This window comes from Ictidomys tridecemlineatus, chromosome 9 (genome assembly GCF_052094955.1).
Source record: "Ictidomys tridecemlineatus isolate mIctTri1 chromosome 9, mIctTri1.hap1, whole genome shotgun sequence".
Lineage (NCBI taxonomy): Eukaryota > Metazoa > Chordata > Mammalia > Rodentia > Sciuridae > Ictidomys > Ictidomys tridecemlineatus.
This window is the reverse complement of record NC_135485.1, coordinates 132,222,805-132,248,041: the sequence shown is the minus strand read 5'-3', so window position 1 is coordinate 132,248,041 and position 25,237 is coordinate 132,222,805. Positions and strand designations below refer to the sequence as shown.

Below are 25,237 nucleotides of genomic sequence, written 5' to 3'. Positions count from 1 at the left end.
TCTCTCTTTCCTCCCAAATACATGAATACTAGCTGGAGCTTTAGGGTGAGGGTATAGACTTTCTGCCAACCACGAAGAAGAACTAGAGGATGAGGAACAGTTGGATGATTTCAGTCTGAAATTCTCTTTGGCTCCTAAGTACCACCTTTTAGCCTAAGGGTTTGTCACAGAAGTGGGGGATAGAATTTCTTTCAGCACCAAATCCACATGGTTTGTGTGACTTTAAAAAAAAAAAAAACTGGTTAGAGAAGTGACAGTCAATGACAACAGATATCAGTTGATAGAAGTTCAAGTAGAAATTTCAAAAAGGGCTGCTGAATCTTTATTCATTACAAAATCTGTGGGTCTCTGGGCCTCTCGTTAGGCGACTTGGGTGGTGTGTGGTTCTCCCTGGAGGTAATTAAGGTTTTTACTTTAGTCTTCTTTAAGGGAGGAATACTGGAGGAGCTCTAGACTCATGGTGCCTAATCGGTCACCACTAGACAAGTGGCCATTAGTGCTTGACATTTGTCTAGTCCAAATTGAGATGTTCAGTGAGGGCAAAAGACACAATGGATTTAGAAGTCTCAGTACAAAAAAAAGAATGGGACGTAGTTCCTTGATGCTTTTTACACCAATTACATGTAAACAAAAATACTGAGTCAAATAAAACATATTACAAAAATGACTTTACCTGTTTCGTTTTACTTCTTGAAATGTGGCTGACAGAAAATTTAAAGTCATAGACTTTCATCATATTTCTACTGGATAATATTGGTCTACACCTTCTCTGCAGGAAAATGCACATCTGCAAATACACATATAGATTGCATCACGGGTCATGTACCCTGTTGACCCTCATGTGAGGACCACTAGGTCCCCAGGTCAATCTCTTATTTGGGGGAGGCAGTAAAGAAGGCTACCAGCAAGGACTTTTGTCATTTCTTTTGAAAGACAAATTTTCTGGTTAATTTTTTTTTTTTTTTTAATTACCAAGACCACAGGGAAAGCCCTTCAAAACCTTCTGATAATTGGAAAATCTCACAGGCTTGGGGTGTTTGCAGCAGAATCTCTTAGAGGTTGGACCCACAAGCCTTGGATGGGCTTCTGGGTTCCCATATCATCCACCCCTATTCTGTAGGGGTGGCTGTAGCCAGGAATTGCATATGCAACCAAATTTTGATTTACCTGATCATTGGTAGGAAGAGAAAATACTCATCAGAGGACTATACAGGCTAAGGGCATTTTCTCTCTGGGTATAGAATACAGTAATATTCCTGTTGTTGCTGACCTACCCTAATTCCTCTATATTTAAGTTAATACCAAAGTTTTGCGGGCACAGCTTACTGACAGAAGAACAGGTGATGCAGGTCGAAAAAGAAAAATAAACATCACTGAGATTAGGAATTCCACAGGGAGAATGAGGCTTCAAAGGCATCCAGAGATTGAGAACTATGTGACTAGCAATAGTTCCGGAACGAGGCAGAACAAACCAACTTCTCTTGGTTTTGAAACTTATACCATTTATACCTTTTTCTCAACCACACAGGAGTACCCAATCTCAAAGGCTGTTATTACATGTGACAAGTCACTATGTCTTCCCTAACTATAAAGCCTAGTTGCTTAAAGACATAGCTAAAAATGGATCCCACTGGCCAAGTACTCAATGGGATCCTAAAGCTGGAAGGAGCTTTGGGAATTATCCTGCAACACTCTTCACTCAACAGGTGGAGTAGCCAGGGCCTCACAAGGGGGTAGATGGTCAAGGACTCCTGTCCCCTGAGTTGGCGCTCTCCTCATTTCTTCCTGCCTGCTTTCCCTACCCCTAGAGGCTGCCTTTTACAACAGGAAGTGTTGGGTTAAATAAAATATAGGGACATATGCCTGCCTGAAGGTGGGCATCATTTTCCCTGCTTGCTGCCTACTTAGAAACCACCAGATGGAAAATCATTAAAGGTGGTGGAAAAAGGAGGGCAGGTATTCCTCCACCTGCACTCCACACTGAAGCCGACAGCGAGGGTGGACAGCAGGACCACGTTCTGTGTTTCAGTGAGTGGTAGCACAATGAGGTGTAAAAGCTCTCATCGATAGGAAAATACAGCTCAGTGAGAAAAAGCTCTCCTTTGTAGCTAGTCTAAGCAGCAGCATGGACATTGTCAGTTGCTTAGAGATGATAAGGTGGCCCATCTGATTGTCTGGGGACACAGGTCACTGCCTGTCATCTCTGCATTATGGATAGTCTGAATACGTTACAAAATCACCCACTGGAAAAATAGCATATTTCTATCATAGTTACAAAAAAAAAAAAAAAGAAGCAAACATTTTAAAAACACAGGTGGATTTTAGAACTCATTGGATACCCCTTTTTTCTCTCCCATTTATTTGTCTTTCTTAATCAGGATTAGCTTGATTTAGCAAATTCCTATGCAGTACTTTTTTGGTTCAAATGATTTGTCAAGGGACACCTCATTCCTTACTTGGTATCTGCATGCTCTCAGGGGACCCCTGGGAAGGTTATCTACTGAGGATTCTCCTCAATCCTTCCATGAGGTCTGGTGAGGTTAACAGAAGGGTATAGGCAGTAAGGTACAATCCAGGTGCTACTGCAGCCCCCCACTGTATTGACCACTGGGCTTAAAGATGATTGAGTTTTTTCTAAAGCTTCCATCCCTGCAGAACCCACCTAAGGAGCTGACTGCTTGCTCTAAGCTTGGGGAAACCAGTACAAAGGGCATTTTGGTTTCAATGGAAAGAATGCGTGGTCTTGGGTTCTCAATTTAGGTCTGCAGTCTCATAAGCAGCTGCATGCCTTGGAGGGGACTTCTGATTTCAGAATTTCAGCCAAAGACTCTAAACCCTGGGTGTACCTCCATGGAGCCCCTTTCTCATATGGCCCTTGGCAGAACCCAGAAAGTGGGGGCCACTGTGATGTTACCTAAAATAGTGAGCAGCGACTTCAGCAGAGTTAGAACTTAGTGTTGGGGGGTCTCTGGCAGCTGGGATTTTCAAGAATTTAGATTCTTAAGAAAGCTGGCCTCCTGCTGTTTCCGGGTGCTGAGGCACTTCTCAAAGCCATGCACAGTTCATGCTGAGAGGTCGAGACCAGAAGTCTCAGGGATGTAATAGCAACCAGTCCTAACAGGAACTGGTGCTTCCAAACCCGACTCTTCATGAGAGCTGGAGTGAATCAAAGGGAAAAAAAACAACAAAACAAAAACAAAACACCCGAGTAGATGTAAACTACACACAGTCTTTACAAAGAAATCACCAAAGAAACCAATCTTTGAAAAACAAGGACAATAAGACTTGGAAAAATTGAATTAAAACTAAGAAACCCTAAAGGTTTCCTTTCGTTCTCTACTTTAGGAGCTTTTGAAGTGTACGCCTACAAGGACACGGGAGGGAAGAATCAGCCTTCAACTTCCACACTGTCAATCAAGGACAAAGACTGTCCTGGAGATGCAACAGCATCCTGATTAAGGAGACTTTGGGTATTGCTTTCGTTATCATTCTTGGACGGAGCAGAGCGCCCTGGGGTTGCCGAGTGTCTGAAGGTGTGTGCCCGGTCCACGTATGGGAGCACTCATCCCCTTAGGTCCTACTACCTCCTCTTTTCTATGTCCGCCATTTCAAGATTTCACCTCTTCGCAGTCTTGGTCGGTGGAAAGTTCTACATCGGACAGTCCCACCTCCATTGCCATAATCAAGGAGATGTCAGAGTCGCTGCTTCCAGCCGGCTCCTGCTCACCTACGAGAACAAGCAAAGTCCATGGTGAGCACTGAGCTCTGCCTCCGCATGCTGCTTCTGTGAACAGAACCGCTTCTAAAAACATTTCTTTGGAGTCCAAGGGGAATAGTGATCATCCCTTAAACACTCGCATCTCACACTACACCCCCAAATAAATTCTAAATGGGTCAAAAATGTAAACAGTGACAACAACCCGAACTTAATAAGGTTGGAAGGAGACCAATCATCTGAGCACATTTCTAAGTAGGAAAATATATATCGACTGCATCTGCCAGGGAAAGAAAAGTAATTGAATAATTTGCAAAAGAAAAGATCGACAAATGTGCATACATTTTTAAAAATGTTACGAACATATAAAATAAAATCCAAAGGCATATGTCAGACTGGTTGGCAAAAAAATTCTCAAAGGATTATATTCTTAACAGATACAAAGCTTTAAGCCAGTTAGGAAAAGGGTACAACAGAAAAAATACTTAAAGGTTACATTCACAGAAAAGTGTCATATAAATGACAAATAAATCAAAGGTAAAAATGATGAGCTCCTTTTTGCCCATGTAACTTTCACTCATTAGAAAGATGGTATTACATCGATGAGTACATTCATAGGTACGTTGGTACACTGATATAGAACTGTGGAATTTTCTTTATTATTTGAGGCATATTTGTACATTTTATGCGGTATATTATGGTAACTGAGTATGTGTATACAATGTATATTAATCACATCAAGGCAATGAGCATTTCCATCTCTTCAAATATGAATCATTAAATGACTAGAAGAGTCACTTTGAAACATATCACAGATCATTTTAGCTAATACTTATCCTACTGTGGTACAGAAAAATGAGAAGTAATTCCTCCATTCTGCTTTCTGCTGCCCCTTATTGAACTTCTTCCCAATCACCCTTCTTTCCTGACCATCTGAGCCTCTAGTGACCACCATTCCATTCCATCCTTCTGCCAGACTGCCAGGTTAGAATTGTGAAATTTAACCTAGAGATTTCATTTCTAGAATGTATTTCAAAAAATAAATGAAGATGCAAAAAATATTCAATTAAGCATTTTTTTATAATAGCAAAAAAAGATATCTCAAAATCCAAGAACAGAAAATATCTGAACAATCTATGCTACTTCTAAAGGACAATGTTCTTCTTACAACCATTAAAGTGAAATTTCCAAAGAATTTGCAGTTACATGTGTAAATGCTTAACAGTATTTTCAGTACAACACCGTAGTGTTAAATGAAAACAGAAGTACTCAAAGCTCTAAACGCAGAAGCGTTGATGGAGAACATTCACTAGAAGCAAGGAAACCAAAAATGCTAATGTGAGTTGTCTCTAGTTTGGGTAGTTACATTCATTTTCTTTAAAAATTTATTTTGAAGTCCTACCTCCTAATATTCTGCAATGGACATATCTCATGCATTCACTCAGACATTTATTGAGTCCCTATGATAAGCTAAAGAAGGTGCTAGATGGTAGGGATGTGAGAGCAAGACGATCCCTGTCTTCAAGGAACCTACTGTCTGGTTGGCAGGCAGAGCACTAACAGGACAATTGCAACATGGTGTGTCAAGCACTGGAATGGAAGACGTACCAGATGCCGCAGGAGCAGGTGAGAGAGCTACATAAGCACATGTCTAGTTGAAGAAGGTGTCCCACAGGGTACATTGCCTAAACTGAGTCACCCCAAATAATCTGCATTTTGGTGGGATGAATAAAATGGAGTAATTTTTTAAGCAATAGTAGTAGCAAGCAGGGATGGCTGGAGGTGACCCGGAGCCCCGGGTATTTAAGTATGTATGACTGGAATGCAGAGTCAAGCTGGGAGTGTGCATGGGGGAGGCTGGCGAGCTGGGCTGCACAGAGGCAGCTTTAAACCCAGAAGGTTTTGTACATTCTGCCGCCCTGCAGAAGAAACATGCAATTAAAAGACCAACAGAAATGTCTAAGTGCTAAAGAATGATGGTAGTTTTAATATGTTTGCTTTGATAACTACTGATATTTTTTTCCATGTGGAGGCCCAGTTAAGGAAAATATATGAGTTTCATGAACGGCAGTGAATTCCTAAGATGCTTTAAAAGCAGACTAATCAAGAGACCTAACAAAGAGTTATGGCCTGAAGACTCAGTTTTAGAGAAATGGAGTGTTTCACAGGGGAATACCAACCCAAAGACTAAGCTCTGATATTTTTCCAAGACCCCTAAGTGCACGAAGCTCCCAGGGACATAATAAGATGAACAGCTAGAATATAACCTTGGAAGCAGCTTTAGCTTCTTAGAGCTGAAGGATTTAGTATTTAGTATTTGAAAATGGTGGCATTCTACAAATACATTGAGTCATTTAGAAAAAAGTGAAGCTGTTTGCTTCACAATTCACAACGAAATACTTTCTAGGCTGGACACATGCACACACAAGCACAGAATAATGAAAACTAGAATCTTGTTTTCTCACATTTTTTTATTGGTGCATTATAGTTGTACATAATGATGGGATCTGTTGTATATCTGTACATGCACACTATATAACAATATAATTTGACCAAAAGAAAACTAAAATCTTATTCCTAGCAATAAAAATGAGGACTATACTGTGTAGGAAGTTTAATCTTTGTTTCTTCATCTTTCTGTGTATATACACACTCACACACACACACACACACACACACACACATTCACACACACACACACACCTTGCTGTTGCTGAGGCTGATTTGAACTTTCTATCCTCCTGTCTCAGCCTCCAGAGGTGCTGGTATTAAAAGCGGAGCCTCCACACCCAGCCATATAAATTTTAAAATACAAAACTTTCATCTTTATTCTTTGTTTTCAGAGCCAAATGGTGCTTTCAATCTCCGACTTTTGGGGAATTCCTGGTGCAAATTGAGAGGGTTCTCTTTCCCCACGGATGCTTTCCCAGTAATCTCAGCACACGGTGGCTGGGTGGCCGAGGTGGAGGGCATGCCCTGGGCTGCTCCAGAGCGCGCCTTCCCTCTGCTGCCTGTGAGCAGTGGCCCTGGAGGGGCATGTCACAACCTACACGGCCAGACATAGAGGCTTGCTCCGTTTCCCGGCTCTACTGTGTCATTGGCTGCTCATCCCTTTTGTCCAGTCTCCAGACTTTGTTATTGTTCTTCATTTCCTTGTCCATGTTGCTCTCTGTTTTAAAAAATAAAACCCCTTTACGAGGTTTTTGAGAGGTTTCAGCAGAGACTGGAAGTAGTTTTGTGTGTTTGATGCACTTTTTAAATTTAATGTTCTTCTTAAGGGTCATAATGAGAAATATATACATTATATATATAATATATATATATGTAAATACATATATACATATGTATATATTTTGTTCTCAAATATATATAGGTTTATGGTTCTCATAAATAGAATTTTAAGTATATATATATATATATATATATATATATATATATATACACACACACACAGATATATATGTTGAAATTCTATTTATGAGAATTGGGAACCTATCTTAACTGTAGACCATCTTCTACCCAGCCATTAGTAATTACATGTGTTACTTCATGAAAGTCCCTTTTCTCCTATAGGACTGAAATTTGATTGTCTAGAAAAGGAGAATTTGGAACTGTATATACAGAGTTCTTTCTAGTTGCTGTTTACATATGTGTGTGTTGATGCCATTCTAGTCCAGTGTCTCATATATGGTGGATTTTTTTTTTTTTTTTTTTTTTGAGAGAGAGAGAGAGAGAGAGAGAGAGAGACTTTTTTTTTTAATATTTATTTTTTAGTTCTCGGTGGACACAACATCTTTGTTGGTATGTGGTGCTGGGGATCGAACCCGGGCCGCACGCATACCAGGTGAGCGCGCTACCGCTTGAGCCACATCCCAAGCCTGTGGATTCTTAATAAGTAATTATTGAATAGAATTACTATAAGAAACAAAGTTGTTAAATATTTCTCTTTTTTACAACTTTTCAAGTTGTTATTTTTATTAAAAGTTTTTTTTTTTTTTTACATCAAAACAAAGGCCTGCTTACTGTATTAATGTGTGTCAGTACACACTAACAGGAGAATTTGATGGTTACAAATACAATACAAACTAAAATATTCTTCTTAAATCTTGAATCTTCATAAAAACGAGGACTGAACTCTGCAGGGAGTGCAGCCTTCATTTCTTCTCTCCTCCCTTGCTGTGGTTTGGATCTGGAATGTCCCCAAGGCCACATGTCAAGGTCTTGGTCCCAAGCTTGGTGCTAGTGGAAGGTGGTGGAAGCCTTAGGAAGTGAGGCCTAGTGGGCAAGGCCTTAGTTCATTTGGGGGCTGCCCTCAAAGTGGATAGTGGGATCTGGGTCTCTTTCTCTCAATTTTACATCAGCCATGAGGTGCCTCGGCCACCTCTGCTACACATCCCTGCCGTGACACACTGCGCCATGACAGATCTAAAGCAATGGGGCCAATGGCCATGGACTGAAACCTGCAAAATTGAGCCAAAATAAGCATTTCTTCTTCATAAATTGATTTACCTCCAGTATTTACCTATAATAACAGAAAGCGATCTATCACATCTCTCCACCCTCCCCACCCCTTTCTCTCCTCTCCTTCCTCCTTTTCCTTCTCTTTCTCCTCCTTCTCCATGGCTCATCAACCAGTTCAACTTACAAGAAGGCAAACTTTCCAGCTTAACATTAAACTGGAAATCAGCCCAAGAGCTTATTATGATGGAGTGGTTTTATGACTTCCATATGGATCTAGTAAAATGGAAACACAGATGAGCAGCTCACTTACAGCAGTTCTACAGACACAGAGCTCATTGCTATGGGCAGTGGCAGCTTCTCACCTTTACTCCAGGCTCTGCAGCCACCAGCCTCAGCAGATTTCATGGATTCCTTCTCACCTTGGTGTTTTCTAAATGGGAAGGTGCAAATTGGAAAAAAAGGGAGGAGGCCATAGGGTTTGCTCTAACTATGGGCTGGCTGCTAAATTCAATGTGCTACTTTAGAAATTAAAACTGTCCTGCATAGCTTAAGAGAAAGTGAACTGAAATCAACAAAAAGATAGATTTGCAAAAATATCTGTATGTTGTAAATTGTTCCAACTTCATTCTCTAATTATTTCCCATTTAAAAATCTTCTTTTAAAAATGATTCAAAGACATTTGAAGTTATTCTTTAATATATCCAATGTTTTTCATTGAACTTGGTTTGTTCCATAATTTCTAAAAACAACCTTTTATTCTTTAATCAAGATAGATGTTTTTACTTTGAAGCCACGATAATATGAATGAAAACTCTGTCACTTAAACATTTAGAAGGCTCTCTGTTGGTGGTACTCATTGGAGATTGTCAGTAGCTGTCAACAACACAGTGTTCACTACATTTTTCCTCCTTCCCTGTAAAAACTAATATAAAACTAATGCAACAATATTTGCTTTCATTTAGTACAGCCCTTTGATGTAGACATTAGTATTCTTATTTCACAGATGAAAAATACTTTTATTTCATTTGATCCAGTAGTGCAGCATCTACTTAATATACTTCTTCTCTGTTTTTTTTTTTCATTGTAAAGACAATGAGAGATTTTTAAACAGGGAGTGATCTGACCTGCTTAATATTTTAAGAGCTCATTTATGCTGCTAAGTGAAAACAGAAAAAAACAAATGAACACGGTGGCTTGCTGTGGCAATAGGGCTGGATGTAAGGGCACAGAATGGAGGATAATTTTGAATGTTAGAAAAGCTATGGGCTGGACAATGGTAGCAACAGAGTAGAAAGTAGAAAATAATCATGTTTCTTGAGCGACACAGGAACCATTTATAGAGCTAGAGAAACTGGAGGAGAACACGTGCTAGAGATAGATCCAGAATTTAGCTTTGCATGAGCTTGAGTGTGGGATGCTTTTGAGACACCAGGGGAGACGTGGAGGTGGCAGCTAGACAGAGAAGTCTGGAGTTTAGAGGGGAGGCCGTACCATTAACAAATTTGGGAGACGGCAGTACAGAGAAGGCATTTTAAACCGTGGACACAGATGATGCTCTCTAGGAAGAGATCGTAGAGTGGGAAGATAACTCTGTGGGGGGGGGAGGTCTCTCAGGAACCCTAAAACTTACAGCCAAAGACTCAGACTGGTGCTGTCTGATGTTTTCTTTGGCCTTCATAATGTGTTTTTTTTTAAACATGAATTAGTCACCAATATTTAAAAGTCAGGATATTTTAAAATACAAATTTACATGTAATTTATCTTGGAAAAAGGAAGCTGTGGCAACATACACCTGATTGCCAGATGGCGGCTGAATGACTGCTGCTCTATGGAGGCCGAGGCACGTGGGTTTGGATTGCCACCACCATCAACAGCCCACGGCATTGGTTCACATTACTTGCCTGGCCTGTGTAGATGCTCACATTGGAAATCTCACATTTATCGGGATGGCAGAGGACAATGGAGGAGGTAAACTCCAGGGAGACTGGCAGGGATCAGGGTGGTAAGAGTAAAACAAGACAAGTATTGTGTCATTTTATTTTCTTCTTTTATCTTAAAACATACGCCTTTTAATTTTGACCTCCTTCCTAGGTTAAATCCATATGCAAGGAAATGAGATCCTGGGCTAATGAGTTAGCTGGAGTGGCCTTAAAGACTGATCCCAAGTCATCTCATTTCAGTCTCAAATCTCTTTATCACCATGTTTTGGAACATTTGATTAGACAGAGCAGGAAATTCTCTATTTAAAATGAAACTTCATGACGTAATTTGTTGACGTGTAACTACTGCTTGAATAGATTTCCACATTTGTTTCTGAGTAAATTCAATCAATAGCCTTACTCTGGTCAACCAAAAAATCCTTCGTGGTGGGATTTATTAACTCCACTTTAGTCCACACATTATGAAGGTATTTGGTTTATTGAAATCTCTCCTCCTGAATACATAAAATGTTGCCTAAGGAGTCACAGGTTTCCTTTTGTGAAATCGGCTGAAGCTCTAGTTCTACTGGGGGTTGTTGTAATTCTCTGCTAACAGTCACCCAAGTAACTGTTAAAGTTCTGTCCAACTGAGAATCTAAGATCCAAAGAGCTTCCCTGTGCAGGACTGGAATTATGGTTTGAATGTCCTCTCCAAAACTCACGTGGAGGTGCTGGGTCCTAGTCCCGTGGTAGAGAACTTGCCTAGCATGTGTAAGGCACCACATATAAATATTCATTGACAACTAAAAACAAACAAACAAAAAAACATGTTGAAATTGAATTCAGTGTTGAGAAGCAGGACCTTTGATTAGGCCACGAGGGCTCTGCCCTGGTCAATGGATTAATGCCATTATTGTGGGAGCAGTTTCCTCATAAAAAGGGCAAGTTCAGTTCAGTTTTCTCCGAGTCATGGGCAAGCTCCTTGGCGTTCCAATGCCATCTTAATAAGATGCAGCAAGAAGAAGGTCCTTGACAGAAGTGTCCCTCCAGTCGTGGGCTTCCCAGATCTGTAGCTGAAGACTTTTCTAGTATGATTTTTTCAACCTGTGACACTGTGTTATAGTAGCAGAAATAGACGAAGATAGTTGGGCATATCTGGTTTGTCTCTTCCAGTTCCCTGGTTCAGGCAGTTTCAAAGACCTACCATGTTCTTCCCTAAATAAGAGGCCCTTGGTATAAGTGTTTCTAGAATTAAAACTGAATTGAAGTCACTCTCTGATTGTGCGGGGCTTTATTATTATTATTATTATTATTATTATTTTAGAATTTAACCTGTATTTATTTGTTTTTATGTGGTGCTGAAGATGGAACCCAGGGCCTCACCGGTCCTAGGCAAGCACTCTGTCACTGAGAGCCATAACCCCAGCCCAGGCCTGATTTTTTAAAAACTGTTTTTATTGTACTTTTTAAAATATCGAGTAACAATTTTAATAGTTACTGAGTTTCTGGGTACTTAGTACATGCCAGGACCATGATATAGACTTTAAATAGATTCTCTAATTTAATATTCATAATTAACCATGTCCGTGGAAAGTATGACTATTTCTGTTTTAAGAGAGAAAATCCAAACTGAACAAGGTTAAAAATTCCCCAGGTTACCTGGCAGTTAAAGTTGGAGCCAAAATTCATACCCACTTCTGATTGACTCCAGAGTCTACAAATGTGACAGTTTAGATTATTCTAAACTGTGTTTGAGTTATGATTCTTAATCTAGAGATTAGTGGGGCATCCGGCATTTAAAATCATACAAACACTTTTGTGGCTACATACATATAGACATTTTTCTGGTGTCTTTCTCCAGATTTTCAAAGAGCCCCAAAAGGGTTTGGAGAAGAGAATATGCTTGCTTGGACAACTTAACTGTAAGCAGCAGACCACCTGGGTCTATTTATTTTTTAAAATGCATATTTTGGTTTACATTTCACTGGCTAGGTGTACCATGAACTTGACATAATAGTCATCACGTTGTCACATGAAATCACTCTTTTTGTACTTGTTTCTTCATGGTGACTGTTCAAAGCTACAGCAGAGAATCATCCTTCCCAGGATGGGGTTTAACCTTTACTGTGCTGCCTGGCTTACAAAAGAAGCATAGAGGAAATGCAGATTGGAATAAGTTCTCCTCTGTTAGGAATTCACAAATACTGCCCTGAGAATAAGTGAGTGTTCTCTGTTTTGAGAGAAAAATAATACCGTGGTGACAGGATGCTCCAGAAGGTTTGGTGTGTACATCCTGGAAGCTGCTCAGTATCCCATCAAAGCTTATTGTCCTTCATGCACTTGAAAAGTAAGGTTTCAAAGAAAAAAAAACAAAACAAAACAGCATCTTTCTGTCCACTGCAAGTGATGCTGATCTTCTTGAATATAGGACATCATTTCCAATCAACGCCGCATTATACAAGAGCACTTGAGAGGAGACACTTTCAGCCAGGCTGGCTGAACCGTAACCTTGCAATCTTTCCATCTCATCTCAGGAGGTGGGGCTGCCTGATTCGGGCTGGAGTGGTGCCTGTACATTCTCTGTCTTCATCTTACGAGAAAAGTTAATTAGACTTTAACTGCAGCATATTTTCAATAAGAAAATGTGTTCCTTGCATGCTTTGGCTTAATGAGAATTTCTGAGAAGATAAACTACTTTCAATTTGGTTTAAATTTTCCTATTGATGAGTAACCTCTGCTGGGAGAACAACAGGCCTGGGGGCCGCTTTCCCTTCTGATATGAACAGTCATGGCGGGAATGCACCGGCTCCTTCCTGGGTGCCAGCCCCTGTGCTCTGTGATGATAGAGACTAGGTCTTGCAACAACTCTCTGAAGGAGGTGTGCAATTACCCCATGGGTGCTTGCCTCACATGTTATGTGTGAAGTCAACTTGTCCAATGTGGAACATATAGAAAGTGGCAGGAGCAGGATCTCAACCTGAGCCAACACTACTGACATCTGTTCTGATCCGGAACAGCCCAACTGCCAGATTTCTCTTTGGCCAAACCGTTCTCACAAACAAATGCTGGGCTGCCTTTGGGAACCGTGCATTCCTGGCTTATGGTACAAATTCGTTCACTTGGCCAAGGGATTCCTGGAATTGTTTAGACATAACTGGCCATTTTTGCCTTTGAAATTCCTGCTCCATAACTGCACACACACACACACACACACACACACACACAATGAGCCCACATCAGGAATATGCTTTCCTACCTTTCATATGGGGAGGTTTAAAGCATTGTTTTGGTTTGGGCTTGGTGAAGGAGAATTCCCTCGAAGCCGTGTATTAAATCAGATCACATAGTTAAGATTTCACTTTGCTTTGATCTTTTCCCCATTGGTTTTCTTTTCCTGTGACACTTCACCCAGCAGGAGAAAGATTTTCTGCAATTGCTCACACTCTTTACTGATTTTCTTGGCAGTTCATTCATTGATTCATTCCCTACTCCATGCCAAAAGAAGGGGAAATGTGATTCCTGCATTAGTTTTACATTCAATTTTACAGGGCAGGAAGCAAAATATAGTGAACATTTATGTTGTCAGTAGCTACTTCAAACCTCCCCATTCGTACCACCTGTAGACAACTTTCTAAGGCATTAAGCATGATATGTGACAGACGGGAGACTCTTGCACAGAAGACTGGAATGTAAAGGGAAAGAGATATAGACACATAGGCAAAGATCATGCAGATTTATCCACTTTTGTAACTATATAAAATTATCTGTAGTCTCATTTGTTCAACCATCCATTTCTTTAATTCCCCATTATTCAACTGGTATTTATTGAACACTACTAGGTACAAGGCACTGTTGAGCAGACATACATCTATGTAAACTTAATGCATGGTAACATATCATAAAGGAGGTGTAAATAAAATGTGAAGGAAACAAAGTGGTGGGAGAAGTTTCACCTCCAACTGGGTAATCAAGAGGATTCATGAAGTGGGTTATGTGTGGACCAGCAGCATCGAGGATCTGATTAGCACTGGCAAGTAAGGTGATAAGGCAAAATGGCATTCCTTTCAGGAGAACCAGCATGTAGGAGTCATCAGAGCCAATTTTCAGGGCATATGGATCATTTCAATTGGCTGTAGCTTAGTATTACGAAGACTGATAAATTATGGGCCAGATGTCGTCCAGATGTCCAGGTACTTTGTCCCCTTTCTGTCCTGTGTTCTCTTCTGCTTCACAGGGGACCAGAGGCTACATTTTCCAGTTTTCTCGTAGTTTCTGCCAAGGAAATTAGAAGGCAGAAGGAACAGGGAAGCTGTTTTTACTTCCAGTTCAGGCAGGTCACTGTGACTCCAGAATCAGAGGGAGGAGGATCTGGGCTCCCACTCCAAGGCAGGGCTGGCGATTTCCTGAGCAGAAGCAACAGCAGCTCCAGCAACATCAGAATGGTGGATAAAGGATGCTGAGCTCTGGGCAACATCCTCTCCTCCTCCATTCTTCCAAAGGTGTTTATTTTTTCTAAGTTGGAAATTTCAGATCTCTATAATGGTGTAAGTCAACTCTATTGAAGCACAATTTAACTGCAATAAGTCACACCTATTTAGGTGCATGCTTTGAGGAACTTTGATGGAAGCGGCAGGGGTATATACTTGTGCAACCCACATTAATGTCCCGATTTCTTTTTGAAAAATTTTTGAACATTTCTATTTCTTCCAAGAGTTTTCTCAGGCCACCCTCTTTCTCCTTGGTCTCATATGTTCTTTCTTTTTTTTTTTTTTAAAATAAAGCTTTATCAGAATTTTTCAGTAGTATGATTGACATTTGGGGCTGGATAATTCTTTGTTGTAGGGCATATCTCCTCTGTGATGACAACCACAGACACCTTCATAGACTATCCTGGGAGGCAAACTTCCTCTTCCCCCCACCCGGTGGAGAACCATGGCTCTAGATTAAAGTATTTTCTAGAACTTTAATAGGCTATAGCACATGGCAGGATTCATTTCATTTTTAGGACTAAATAATTTGAAAATGGATGTATATACCACATTTTCTCTATCTATTCACCCATCAACAGACATTTAAGTGGCTTCCACCTCTTGGCTAATATGAAAAATGCTTCCATGAGTATCGGTGAACACATGGCATTTCTTTGAGAACATGATTTCAATTTTTTTTTTGGATATACACCCAGAAGTGCGATTACTATATGGAAATTACTATATTAATTTTCCAATTATTTTTTTTTGAGAAATCTCCATATTTTTCCCCCACAGTAGCTGTACCATTTAACATTTCCACCAATGGTGTATGAGGATTCCAATTTCTCTACATCCTAACCAATATTAATTACCTTTCTGTTTTTTTTTTTAAACAATGGCCATCCTAACAGGTATGAGGAGATATTTCATTGTGGTTCTGATCTGCATAATGATCAATCATGGGCATCTGTTCATATGCCTGTTGACCATTTGCATATCTACTGTCTATTCCACATGGTCATGGTGTATAATATTTTAATGTATGGCTAAATTTGATTTAATAGTATTTTTTTGAGGCTTTTTGACTGAATATTTATCAAGGGGATTGATCTGTAGTGTTCTTTTCTTGCAGTATCTTTGGCTTTGGTATCAGGGTAATGCTGGCAACATAAAATTGGTTTGGAAGTGTACTTTCCTCTTATATTGTTTGAAAGAGTTTGAAAACAACAGACATTAATCTTAAAATGCTTGGTAGAATTCCCTAGCAAAGCCATCTGGTCCTGGGTTTTTCTTTGTTGGGAGACTTTTGATTACTGATTCAATCTTCTTACTAGCCATAGATCTGTTTATGTCTCCTAATTCTTCATGATTTTATCTCTTTAGGTTGCATGTGTATATGAATTTATCCATTTCTTCTAGGTTATCAAATTCATTGGTGTAGTCTTTTCTAATATTTTTTTTTATTTCCGTGATACTAGTTATTATGTTTCCTATCTAATTTACAACTTCAGTTATTTGAGTCTTTTCTCCTTTTAGTCTAGTTAATGCTTTGTCAATGTAGTGGATCTATAATAATACTCAAAATTTTTGTAGATTTATTTATTTTGTTCTTCCATTCTCTACCACACTTATTTCTGCCTTAATCTTTGCTATGTTTTATGGTTTGGATATGAGGTGTCTCCCAGAAGCTCCTCCTAATGTAGGAATATTCAGAGGTGAAATGATTAGATTATGAGAACTGTCACCAAATTAGCCCATCCTAGTTTGAACACTAACCGGGTGGTAGTGGAGGCAGGTGGGGTGTGACTGGAGGGAGTGGGTCACTGGGGGCATGCTCTGGAAAATTGCATCTTCCCTGTGGTCCCTTACCCCCGCCACTCTCTGCTTTCTGACCCCACCTTGAGCTAAAGGGATAGTGAGACACAGCCCCTCTTCTTTCCTTGCCACGATGAGGTGAATAATTTTGATTCACTACATGCTCCTGACAGGATGTACTGCCTCTATCTGGAATTTCTTTTTTTTGAAAGTAAATTACTGAACTGTACAAATATTATAGGAATATTTTCTCAATTCAATTCTTTTTCTGGTGGTAGGGGAACACCCGGGACTGAACTCAGGGCACTCATCCACTGAGCCACATCCCCAGCCCTATTTTGTATTTTATTTAGAGACAGGGTCTCACTGAGTTGCTTAGCACCTTGTTGTTGCTAAGGCTGGCTTTGAACTTGTGATCTTCCTGCTTCGGGCTCCCAAGCCACTGGGATTACAGGTGTGTGCCACCCGCCCGGCTCTCCCTTCAATTCTGTACACGTTTACTTTGCATATATGTGTACTCTCATGTTAGTGAATATACAATTACTACACCTTCCTGGAGAATTGAATCTTTTATTATTATATAGTGACTACTTATTTTCTCACATGACAATTCTTGAATTAAAGTTGATATGTTTGGATACCCTGATGTCTGTTTAGTAAACATTGGCATGGAAGATCTTTCTTCTCCATACTGTTTAACCCAAATGTGTCCTAAGTCCAAAATGAATCTTTTGCAGCCTGCACGTAGTTGGATTTTGTTTTTTATTCATTAAATCTTTTGATTGGAGGTTTAATCCATTTTCATTTAAAATGCTGACTCCAAGGGAAACTCTATTTTCCATCATATTATTTTCTGTTATAACTATTTTATCTCTCTCTTCTTCTTTTGATTTTTACATTTTATTTGTAGTGACTTACTTTGATTCCTTTCTCATGTTCTTCTGCTACCTCTATAGGTATTATCTTTTGTATTCTAGGGTTTATAGAAAACATTTTATAGCTACAACAATCTACTTTAAACTGATAACTTCAACCACAATATAAGAACTCTAATCTTTTACATGCATCACATGCTTTAAGTTACTGGTGTTGCAAATCATATCTTTTTTTGGGGGTTGGGGGAGGACTGGGGATTATATCCAGAAGTGCTTTACCACTGAGATACATTCCCAGCCCTTTTTTAATTTTGTATTTTGAGATACCGTCTAAGTTGCTTAGGGCCTTGCTAAATTGCTGAGGCTGGCCTTGAATTTGTGATCCTCTTACCTCAGGCTTCTGAGTTGTTAAGATTATACGCAAGTTGCAGAATCACATCAGTTACTTGCGTATAATCTTCTGCAATCTGTATTTGGGGTAAAAATGGGAGTTCATAACTCACTTGAAGCTAATGCATGAAATATGATATGTCAAGAGCTTTGTAAGGTTTTGAAGAACCAATAATAAAAAAAAAGATTATACGCAAGTGCCATAAGCGCCGGGCACAAATTATATTCTTTTATATTATGTATCCATTAACATTTTTATCTTTCATCTTTTAGATTCTATATTAAAATAGAGTGATTTATTATAGTATTACAGAAGTCTCTATTTGTCTATGTATTTATTTTAGCCAGAGAGCTTTATGCTTTCATATGCTAATGTTGTTATCTGATGTTCTTTTGTTTCAACTAAAATGAATTCCTTGGCATTTCTTATGAGGCAGACCTATAATGATGATAAATTCTCTTAGCTTTTTTTAAAAAACTAATTTGGGAAGTCTTCTTCAATTTTGCTGGATAGTTTTGCAGGATACGGTATTGTTGATTAGCAGTCTTTTTTTTTTCTTTTAGTATTTTGAACATATCATTCCACTTCCTTGTGCTCTTTAAGGTTTCTGTTGAGAGTCGGTGATAATCTGAGAGCTCCCTTGTATGTGAAGGGTCATTTTTCTCTTGCTGCTTTTAATATTTCCCTTTGTCTTTGACTTCTAACAATTTGATTTATAATGTGTCTTGTGAGCCTCTTTGGAGTCATCACATTTAGAGTCCATTGAGTTTCCTGGATTTTAAAATACATTTCCTTTCTTTAGATTTCAGCTGTTTTCAAGTTCAAATAAGTTCTGTGTTTCTCCTCCATCCAGAACTCCACTTGATGGAGTCCCATAAGTCCTTTGAGTTTTCTTTAGTTTTTCTTCATTCTTTTATCTTTTGTCTTCTCTAACTCTATAATTTCAAGTGACCTGTCCCTAAGTTCACTAATTTTTTTTCCTTCTGCTTACTCATGCCTGCTCTAGTAAAATTCTGAATTCAAATATTGTATTCTTCGATTACAGAGTTGTTTGGTTCTTCATATCTTCTCTTTGTTGCTACTCCTATGTTATTCAGGCATCATTTTCCTGATTTTGTTGAGGTATCTATATGTTCTCTCCTTTGACTAACTGAACTTCTTTAGGACTGTTACTTTGAATTCTTTGTTTGAAAATTCATATATCTTCATTTCTTTAGGGTCTGTTTCTGGAGATTTCATTTGTTCCTATAACCAGATCATGTTTCCTTATTTCTTTGAATGCCTGTTAAGTTCTATTGGGACTTCAACCTTTGAAATATGAGCGGTCTGGGCTAGTCTTTGCAGACTGGTCTTAAACAGGGACAGATAGTTGCCAATCTGTTTAGCTACAAATTCTGGTGATTTCTAACCTTTCTTTGAGGTGTGTCCTTTCTGGGCTTGTGCATGTAACATAATGAAGAGGTTTACCAGTTTTGCTCAGGAGCGCCCCCTGGTGTCTGCATCACTATGGCTTTTCTGGGTGCTGTAGAAACTATACTAACAGAGCCCCACCCGCTGCAGGCGAGTGTTCAGTGTTCAGTGTTCATTTTTGAGACTATGGTTTTCAACCAAGTCTGGTTAATTACCTCTTATTAGTCGCTCCCAACCTCTCCCTGTTCCTGTCTACCCTTAGATTCAGGCAAGATAGAAACCAGTTCCACAGTTCCCCAAGAGTCCAAAAAATTGAACATACTGTTTTTTTTTCCTCTGCCCAAAAAGAAGTTTTGATTTAAGAGTTTTCTCCTATGGCTCCCTGCTTTGTAAAAACTAAAAGTTTTACAGTGTTAGTTTTTACGTTGAAATGTATGGCCTATTTCAGGTTAATTTTTAGGTATGGTGCAAGGTAGGGGATGATTTCCTTATTTATTTATTTTTACCAACTTTCACTTTCTTGATCTCCACTGTCTTCATTGGTTTTACTTGATATAGGCAATGCAATTAGAAAGATTCTACTCAGACTGTGGAGGGATTTGAATGCCAAGCTGCACTTTCAGAACTTTATTTAACTTATATAGATGACATTATGCTGGTTCTCAAGAAGTGTTTATTTATGTAAAGTGCTGAAAAATGAACTTCCTTATCAGTGAAGTACTGGCAATAATATTTTTTTGTGGTCTGTAATGAGATTTTGTAAATATACACTGCACACAGAGTACTGCCCATTACGTCTGGCATATGCTGTGCACATATGTATCTAGTATTGCATCTGATAGGGACTGAGACCTGCTTTATGTTTTCCCTGTTCTGACTTCTGGCTGCCTTCTTTTCCCGCTGGTGTGCTGTGGACCAGGGACGCCCTTCCTTTTTTCTGGCCACTATCCCACTGTTTCCGTAATGTTCTATTTCTTTGGTGGTGTTGGATATGGGTCAATGCATCAACATCTCATAAAGAGATCATTTGTCATGTGACAGCCTTATCCCTATCACTTTTACAAGTGTCACCCTGTTACAAGATAGTGTAGCAGGAGAGCCAGAAGAAACCAGAGAACAGAGCTCTGATGGAAACACAAGGTCTAGTTTAAAGGTCAAGTTGCAGAACGTAGCAAAGAAGGGAATCCTGTGCATTGCTCTGGGAGGAGCTGGGAGGAGAGGACAGAGGTGAGGACATACTTTCTTAGACAAGCATTTTATTTTCTTTATAAAAAAAATTTTTTTGTAGTTGTACATGGTCAGCATACCTTTACTTTATTTGCTTATTTTTTTGTATGTGGTGCTCAGGATCGAACCCAGTGCCTCACGCATGCTAGGCAATCACTCTGCCACTGAGCCCAACCCCAGCCCCTTAGACAAGCATTCTCAAAGAGAAAGAAATGTTTTCAATAGAGAAATCTGTGAAATATACAGTCTCCAGGAAGTCCATAAACAAATTATAAGGCTGATAGCTCAGCGCTAAACTGGAGATCCACATGAGCACATTTGGCTTTTCGTATACAGGCATCATTTTACATCAACCTGTTCAGCTACCAAAGTCTATTTAGGGTTTTGAATATAGCTGTCATTTCTCACCATTTTGACCATCTGCTTCCTCCAGAAAGCATGTTGAAAAGCCTGTTTCAAGAGTTTTAAGGCTGCAGGTCATTTATTTAGAGGAATCCCTGGTTGCTTTCCCCTCCTTCAATAAATACTGTGTGATTCTCCTTTGGTTTGTTTGAAAGCAGGTCATGCCTAGTGTACTGGGGGACGCAGTGGGACGAAGGTCTTGGAGAAGGAGCATGAACAAGTCCTCAAAAGCTGATAGACTCAAGTCTTCATTACAGAAATGAAGCCTGAGGTTTTGACCTAGTGCACGGGTTGATGTTCCAACAATAAGTGACTGAAATTCACTGAGGTGGATGTGTTTACATGCCTTCCTGGAAAACCTAATGGATAATAACTAAAACATACAATGTAGAGCAATGGTCCAGTCATGCACGACATAACATAGCTCGACCCATTCTTCCAGCTCCAAGACTGTCACTTCCAGCTCTTTGTGTTTAGAAGCAAATATGGAATTTATAATCGAAGTTTGTCCTTGAGCTGGGTGTTACATGCTAAGGGATTAGGGTGAGAATAAAAAAAAAATGAGGCAAGCAGTTCAGAAGATGAAGGTACACAGAAAGGCAGAGGGAATAATGAGGGGCTTGAGGTGGGCCAGACATTCTCCCTCCATTTGGCCCCTTGGGGATAGAAACTCCTGCTCATCTAGTTTCTTGTGTCTTCTGCTTTTTTTTTTTTTCGTCATCAAGCTGACAAAGCTGGAGCCTTAGAGATCACTTTGCCATTCAGTCAATAAAATAAGATGGTGCACATGGGTCACTGAGCCCAGCTGACTGCTTCAGAAAAACCCTGAAGGAAAAGTTGGCTGATGGTGATAACAATCGAGCTGGAGCTGCGGGCTGTGTGGTTGGTCAGGGCTGGCCTGCCCACCAAGAGTGAGGAGGTAGACAAGGGACCCACCATTTTACGGGGGCCCAAGGTCCAGCTTTACCAGGTCAGGGTCAAGATGAGGCCTTCTCAGTCCCTAAACAACTCTTTTAACTTAAGATTTCTATAACTGAATATTTTCCCTCTGGTGCACCTTTTCAAACCCTTTCAAACTGCCCACTGTGGGAAGGTTTGATACCTGGGTTCTCGCCCCTCTTGTCCTTGGAAATCACTGCTACCTTTTCTGAATCCCCACGTGTCAGGAAGACTCTATTAAACTTAAGCATTGGCATTTAAAACAAAAAGGATTAACTTTTGGCTGTTTTCCAGATATAAAACTACGTCAGGACTTTATGGGATGTTTTCCCAGACACATTCCTCTCTCACTCCAATGACGGGTTCAAAAGAGCAATCCCTTAAATACTTCGTCTGAATTTGGGACATCTTTAAAAATCTCATGGTACTCTGAAGCAGACTTTTTTTAAAGGGAGGAGCTAGATATTACAAGTGCTCCAAAGTGCAGTGGACAGAGGGTAGAGTGAGTGACAATGACATGTCTCTCTTAATATTGCAGCTGCTCACTGACATTCAGGCCATTGCTCAACGTCACTTCCTTGGGCAGGACCTTCTTGGATGTCTGACCTAACATCCCCTGGTGACATTATTTTATTCTGCATTATTTATTTATCTGGCATTATTTTATTCTGATTATCTCTAGGTATATCTCCACATTAAATTCTCAGCTCTGTCCTGTTGGATAGAATGTAACCCCTGTGAGTTGAGGGGCTGCCTATGTCTCTAAGACTCCCTAGTACAGGACGAAGGCCTGAATCACAAGGCTCTGCATAAATACTCACTGGATGAATCCTATTATATTTAAACCTGTCTTTTTTAGTAATGCAAAATGAAAAAACAAACAAAAACCCCATATTAGTTCTTTTTGTACCTTCTAGATTGAAATCTCCCTAGCGAAGCAATCACTGCTCTGATTTGATAGGAATCCCCATAGTACATTTTATACAAATGATGTGTACAAATGTGTGTGCTTCTATTTGTGGAGATAATAGATCCATGAACAAGTTGGGTCTGTTTTGTGTATTGATTTTTTTGTATTAATCAAAACTCGCTTATGTTATTATGAAACATGTTTTTCCTTTTAATCTTGTTTTTCAGATTTAATGTATGATTAAATTTAATCTCTGCAAACTGCTATTAACCAGTGTTTCCATCTAAGAATATGCTATATTTTATTTGTCTTTTTCCAGATACTTAAGTTATTCACTTTTAAATTGTTGTAACCAATTCTCCTGGCATGTATGTTATTGTTGTGGTGTATGTATTATGGGCATATCTTCCTAACTCATTCGCTGAAACCCTACTTCTCAATGTGATGGTACTGGGGGGTGGCGACACTGGGAGGTGATTGGGTTTTGATGAGGTGCTGAGAGTGGGGCCCCTATAAGTATCCTTAAGGGAAATATAAAAGATTGGCGCACGTGTGTGCTCACTCTCCATTATGTCTGAACATAGCAAGGAAGAAGAAAGCTGCAAGCCAGGACCGAGACCACACTGCCACTCTGACCTTGGAGTCCACAGCCTCCAGATGATGAGAAATGATTAGCTGCAGTCAAAGACACCTAGTCTATGGTATCATTTGTCATAGCAGCCCAAGTAGACTAATACATTGTGTCTTTTGACAGGTTCTCTATGAACATAAGTTTCCCTCTCCTTTCCTTGTTTTTGGAGCTAAATATATAAAATCACTTGCTTCTCCTGGGAAGGGACATTTTGAAGAGTTTAATAAAGCAGCTCCCAGATGCTATTGTTTGTTTTGGCTTTCCAGAAAATAAATGTCAAATTAATAAAAGAAATGAAGAGGTGGAAAGTACCATTTAAAATCACCGGTCCCTCAAGATTAATTATAATAGCTGGTCAGATGGCTGCATCTATTACTGTATCCCACATGTATGGCAGGGGACAATGCAGGTGGGAGGAGCAGGTGAGTTACCAGGAGAAAATGGCTCAGATTTGGCCCAGAATTGTTGTAATTCGATTTTACACAACCACATCTACTTTTATTTTATCATCATCATCTGTCATTTTTACTTTACTTTATGGTGTCCTTTCACATATTTGAGACTGCTTTACAGTCGGCTGCCTCACTCTTGGACAGGCTAAGTCCCTCTCGAAGTCTCTGGAGGAACCAAGTGGCACAACTAGGAAGTGAACCCAGATCTTCTGCCCTTCCTTGGTGGGCTTTGGGGTCCTCCATGAAGTCCTAGGGGTCTGCAGAGGTCCCCAGGGCTGCCAATGACAGTAACTGGAACAAGGACCACTCAGGTGGTCCCTTCCAATCCCATTCGTTCCCTGGTCCCTGGTCCCTCAGCCTGCAGGAGAGCAAGCTCCAGAGGCAGATGACTAATTAATAGTGTAATGAGTCTTTGTTGGGACCGTTTGTTAAACCACTTCATTTACTTCACTAATCTGATCTTCATTTCCTTTGCTAATCTGATCTTTACTTCCTGGAAAGCCAAAACAAAACAAAAGGAGCATGTGGTAGCTAAAATTAACTCGGCCAAATGCCTCTTCTTGATGCGGTTCAACAGGAAGGGGGAAGGAAGGACCAGCACCTCACTAGACTCTGTGCTGAGCACTTGCCACATATTTATTAGCTTTTTTTTTAAAAGAGCCTAAATTTACCTTTTTACTACATGCAATTATATACAAATAGAGTGATTTCTTATTCATTGGGTGTAGTTCCTTGACTCTCCAAGGACACCAAGTTCCCTAAGCTAAAACGGTGTAGAATTTGCATATAATCTGAGCCACACTCTTTCGTACACTTTGAATCATCTCTCAATTCCTTATTATCTGATATAATGTAAATGCTAGAAAATTACCATCCTGAATTGTTTAGGGACTAATCACAAGAAAAAAAAAATATATGCCTCTTGAGTGAGATGCACTTTTCTTTGCCAAGTATTTTCCATCCACAGTTGGTTGAAAGCCATGTCGTGGGACCTGTGGAGATGAGAGATGATGATGGTACTGGGTTGGAAAGGCTTTTGCCATAAAAAAAACTCAAATGAAGGAAGGGTTGCGGCCAACTCACCACATCTTCCACAAGATGGCAGTTTGCATCAAGTGAGCTGGGTCTACTGAGTGGCCCAGGGTGGCTGGTCTCCTTACCTGGTAGGTTCCTTCCCACTGGGGATCCCTGCAGCTGGAAGAGTGCCCCCTACGGTTCAAGGTCTGGGGTGGCGCTGCCCCATGATCCTTCCTTTCTCTGAAGAATACATGGAATCCACAACTCTGGACACCTCATTAACGGCACTGCTTTATTTTCATTATGTAAATATCCCAACACTGGATTTTTTTCCCTCCTCATTAGAGCAGAAGGTAGGAAATTATTTTATGCAGACAATCTCAAGACTCCATCCCCCAATGCTTACATAAAAGAAATGTAACCCTAATAATACTTGAACATATGAAATAACTAAGTGGGAAAATTTGAAAAAAACGTGGTGATTAATGAGGGCTAAAACCCTGGGGAGGGGAACTTATACTCTTCTGATTTCTACTATATACAACACATCATTCCAAGGCATCAAGGCCAGTCTGTAGAAAGAGCCAAACCACACAGTAAG

At 39.8% G+C, this 25,237-nt stretch overlaps 1 protein-coding gene across 3 annotated transcripts in view; it reads right to left on the bottom strand.

The window, feature by feature from the left end:
* Positions 1-25,237, bottom strand: part of Rnf150 (ring finger protein 150) — a 311,923-nt gene that overhangs the window by 97,069 nt on the left and 189,617 nt on the right. The window contains exon 7 of one of the 3 annotated variants that reach the window (XM_005327564.5): positions 3,210-3,727. The exons of the other annotated variants lie outside the window; for them this stretch is intronic. Within the exon in view, the coding sequence (XP_005327621.1) occupies positions 3,609-3,727 (119 nt within the window). The 3' untranslated portion in view covers positions 3,210-3,608. Of the gene's footprint in view, positions 1-3,209; positions 3,728-25,237 lie in introns of those variants that run through there. 3 annotated transcript variants of the gene reach the window in all.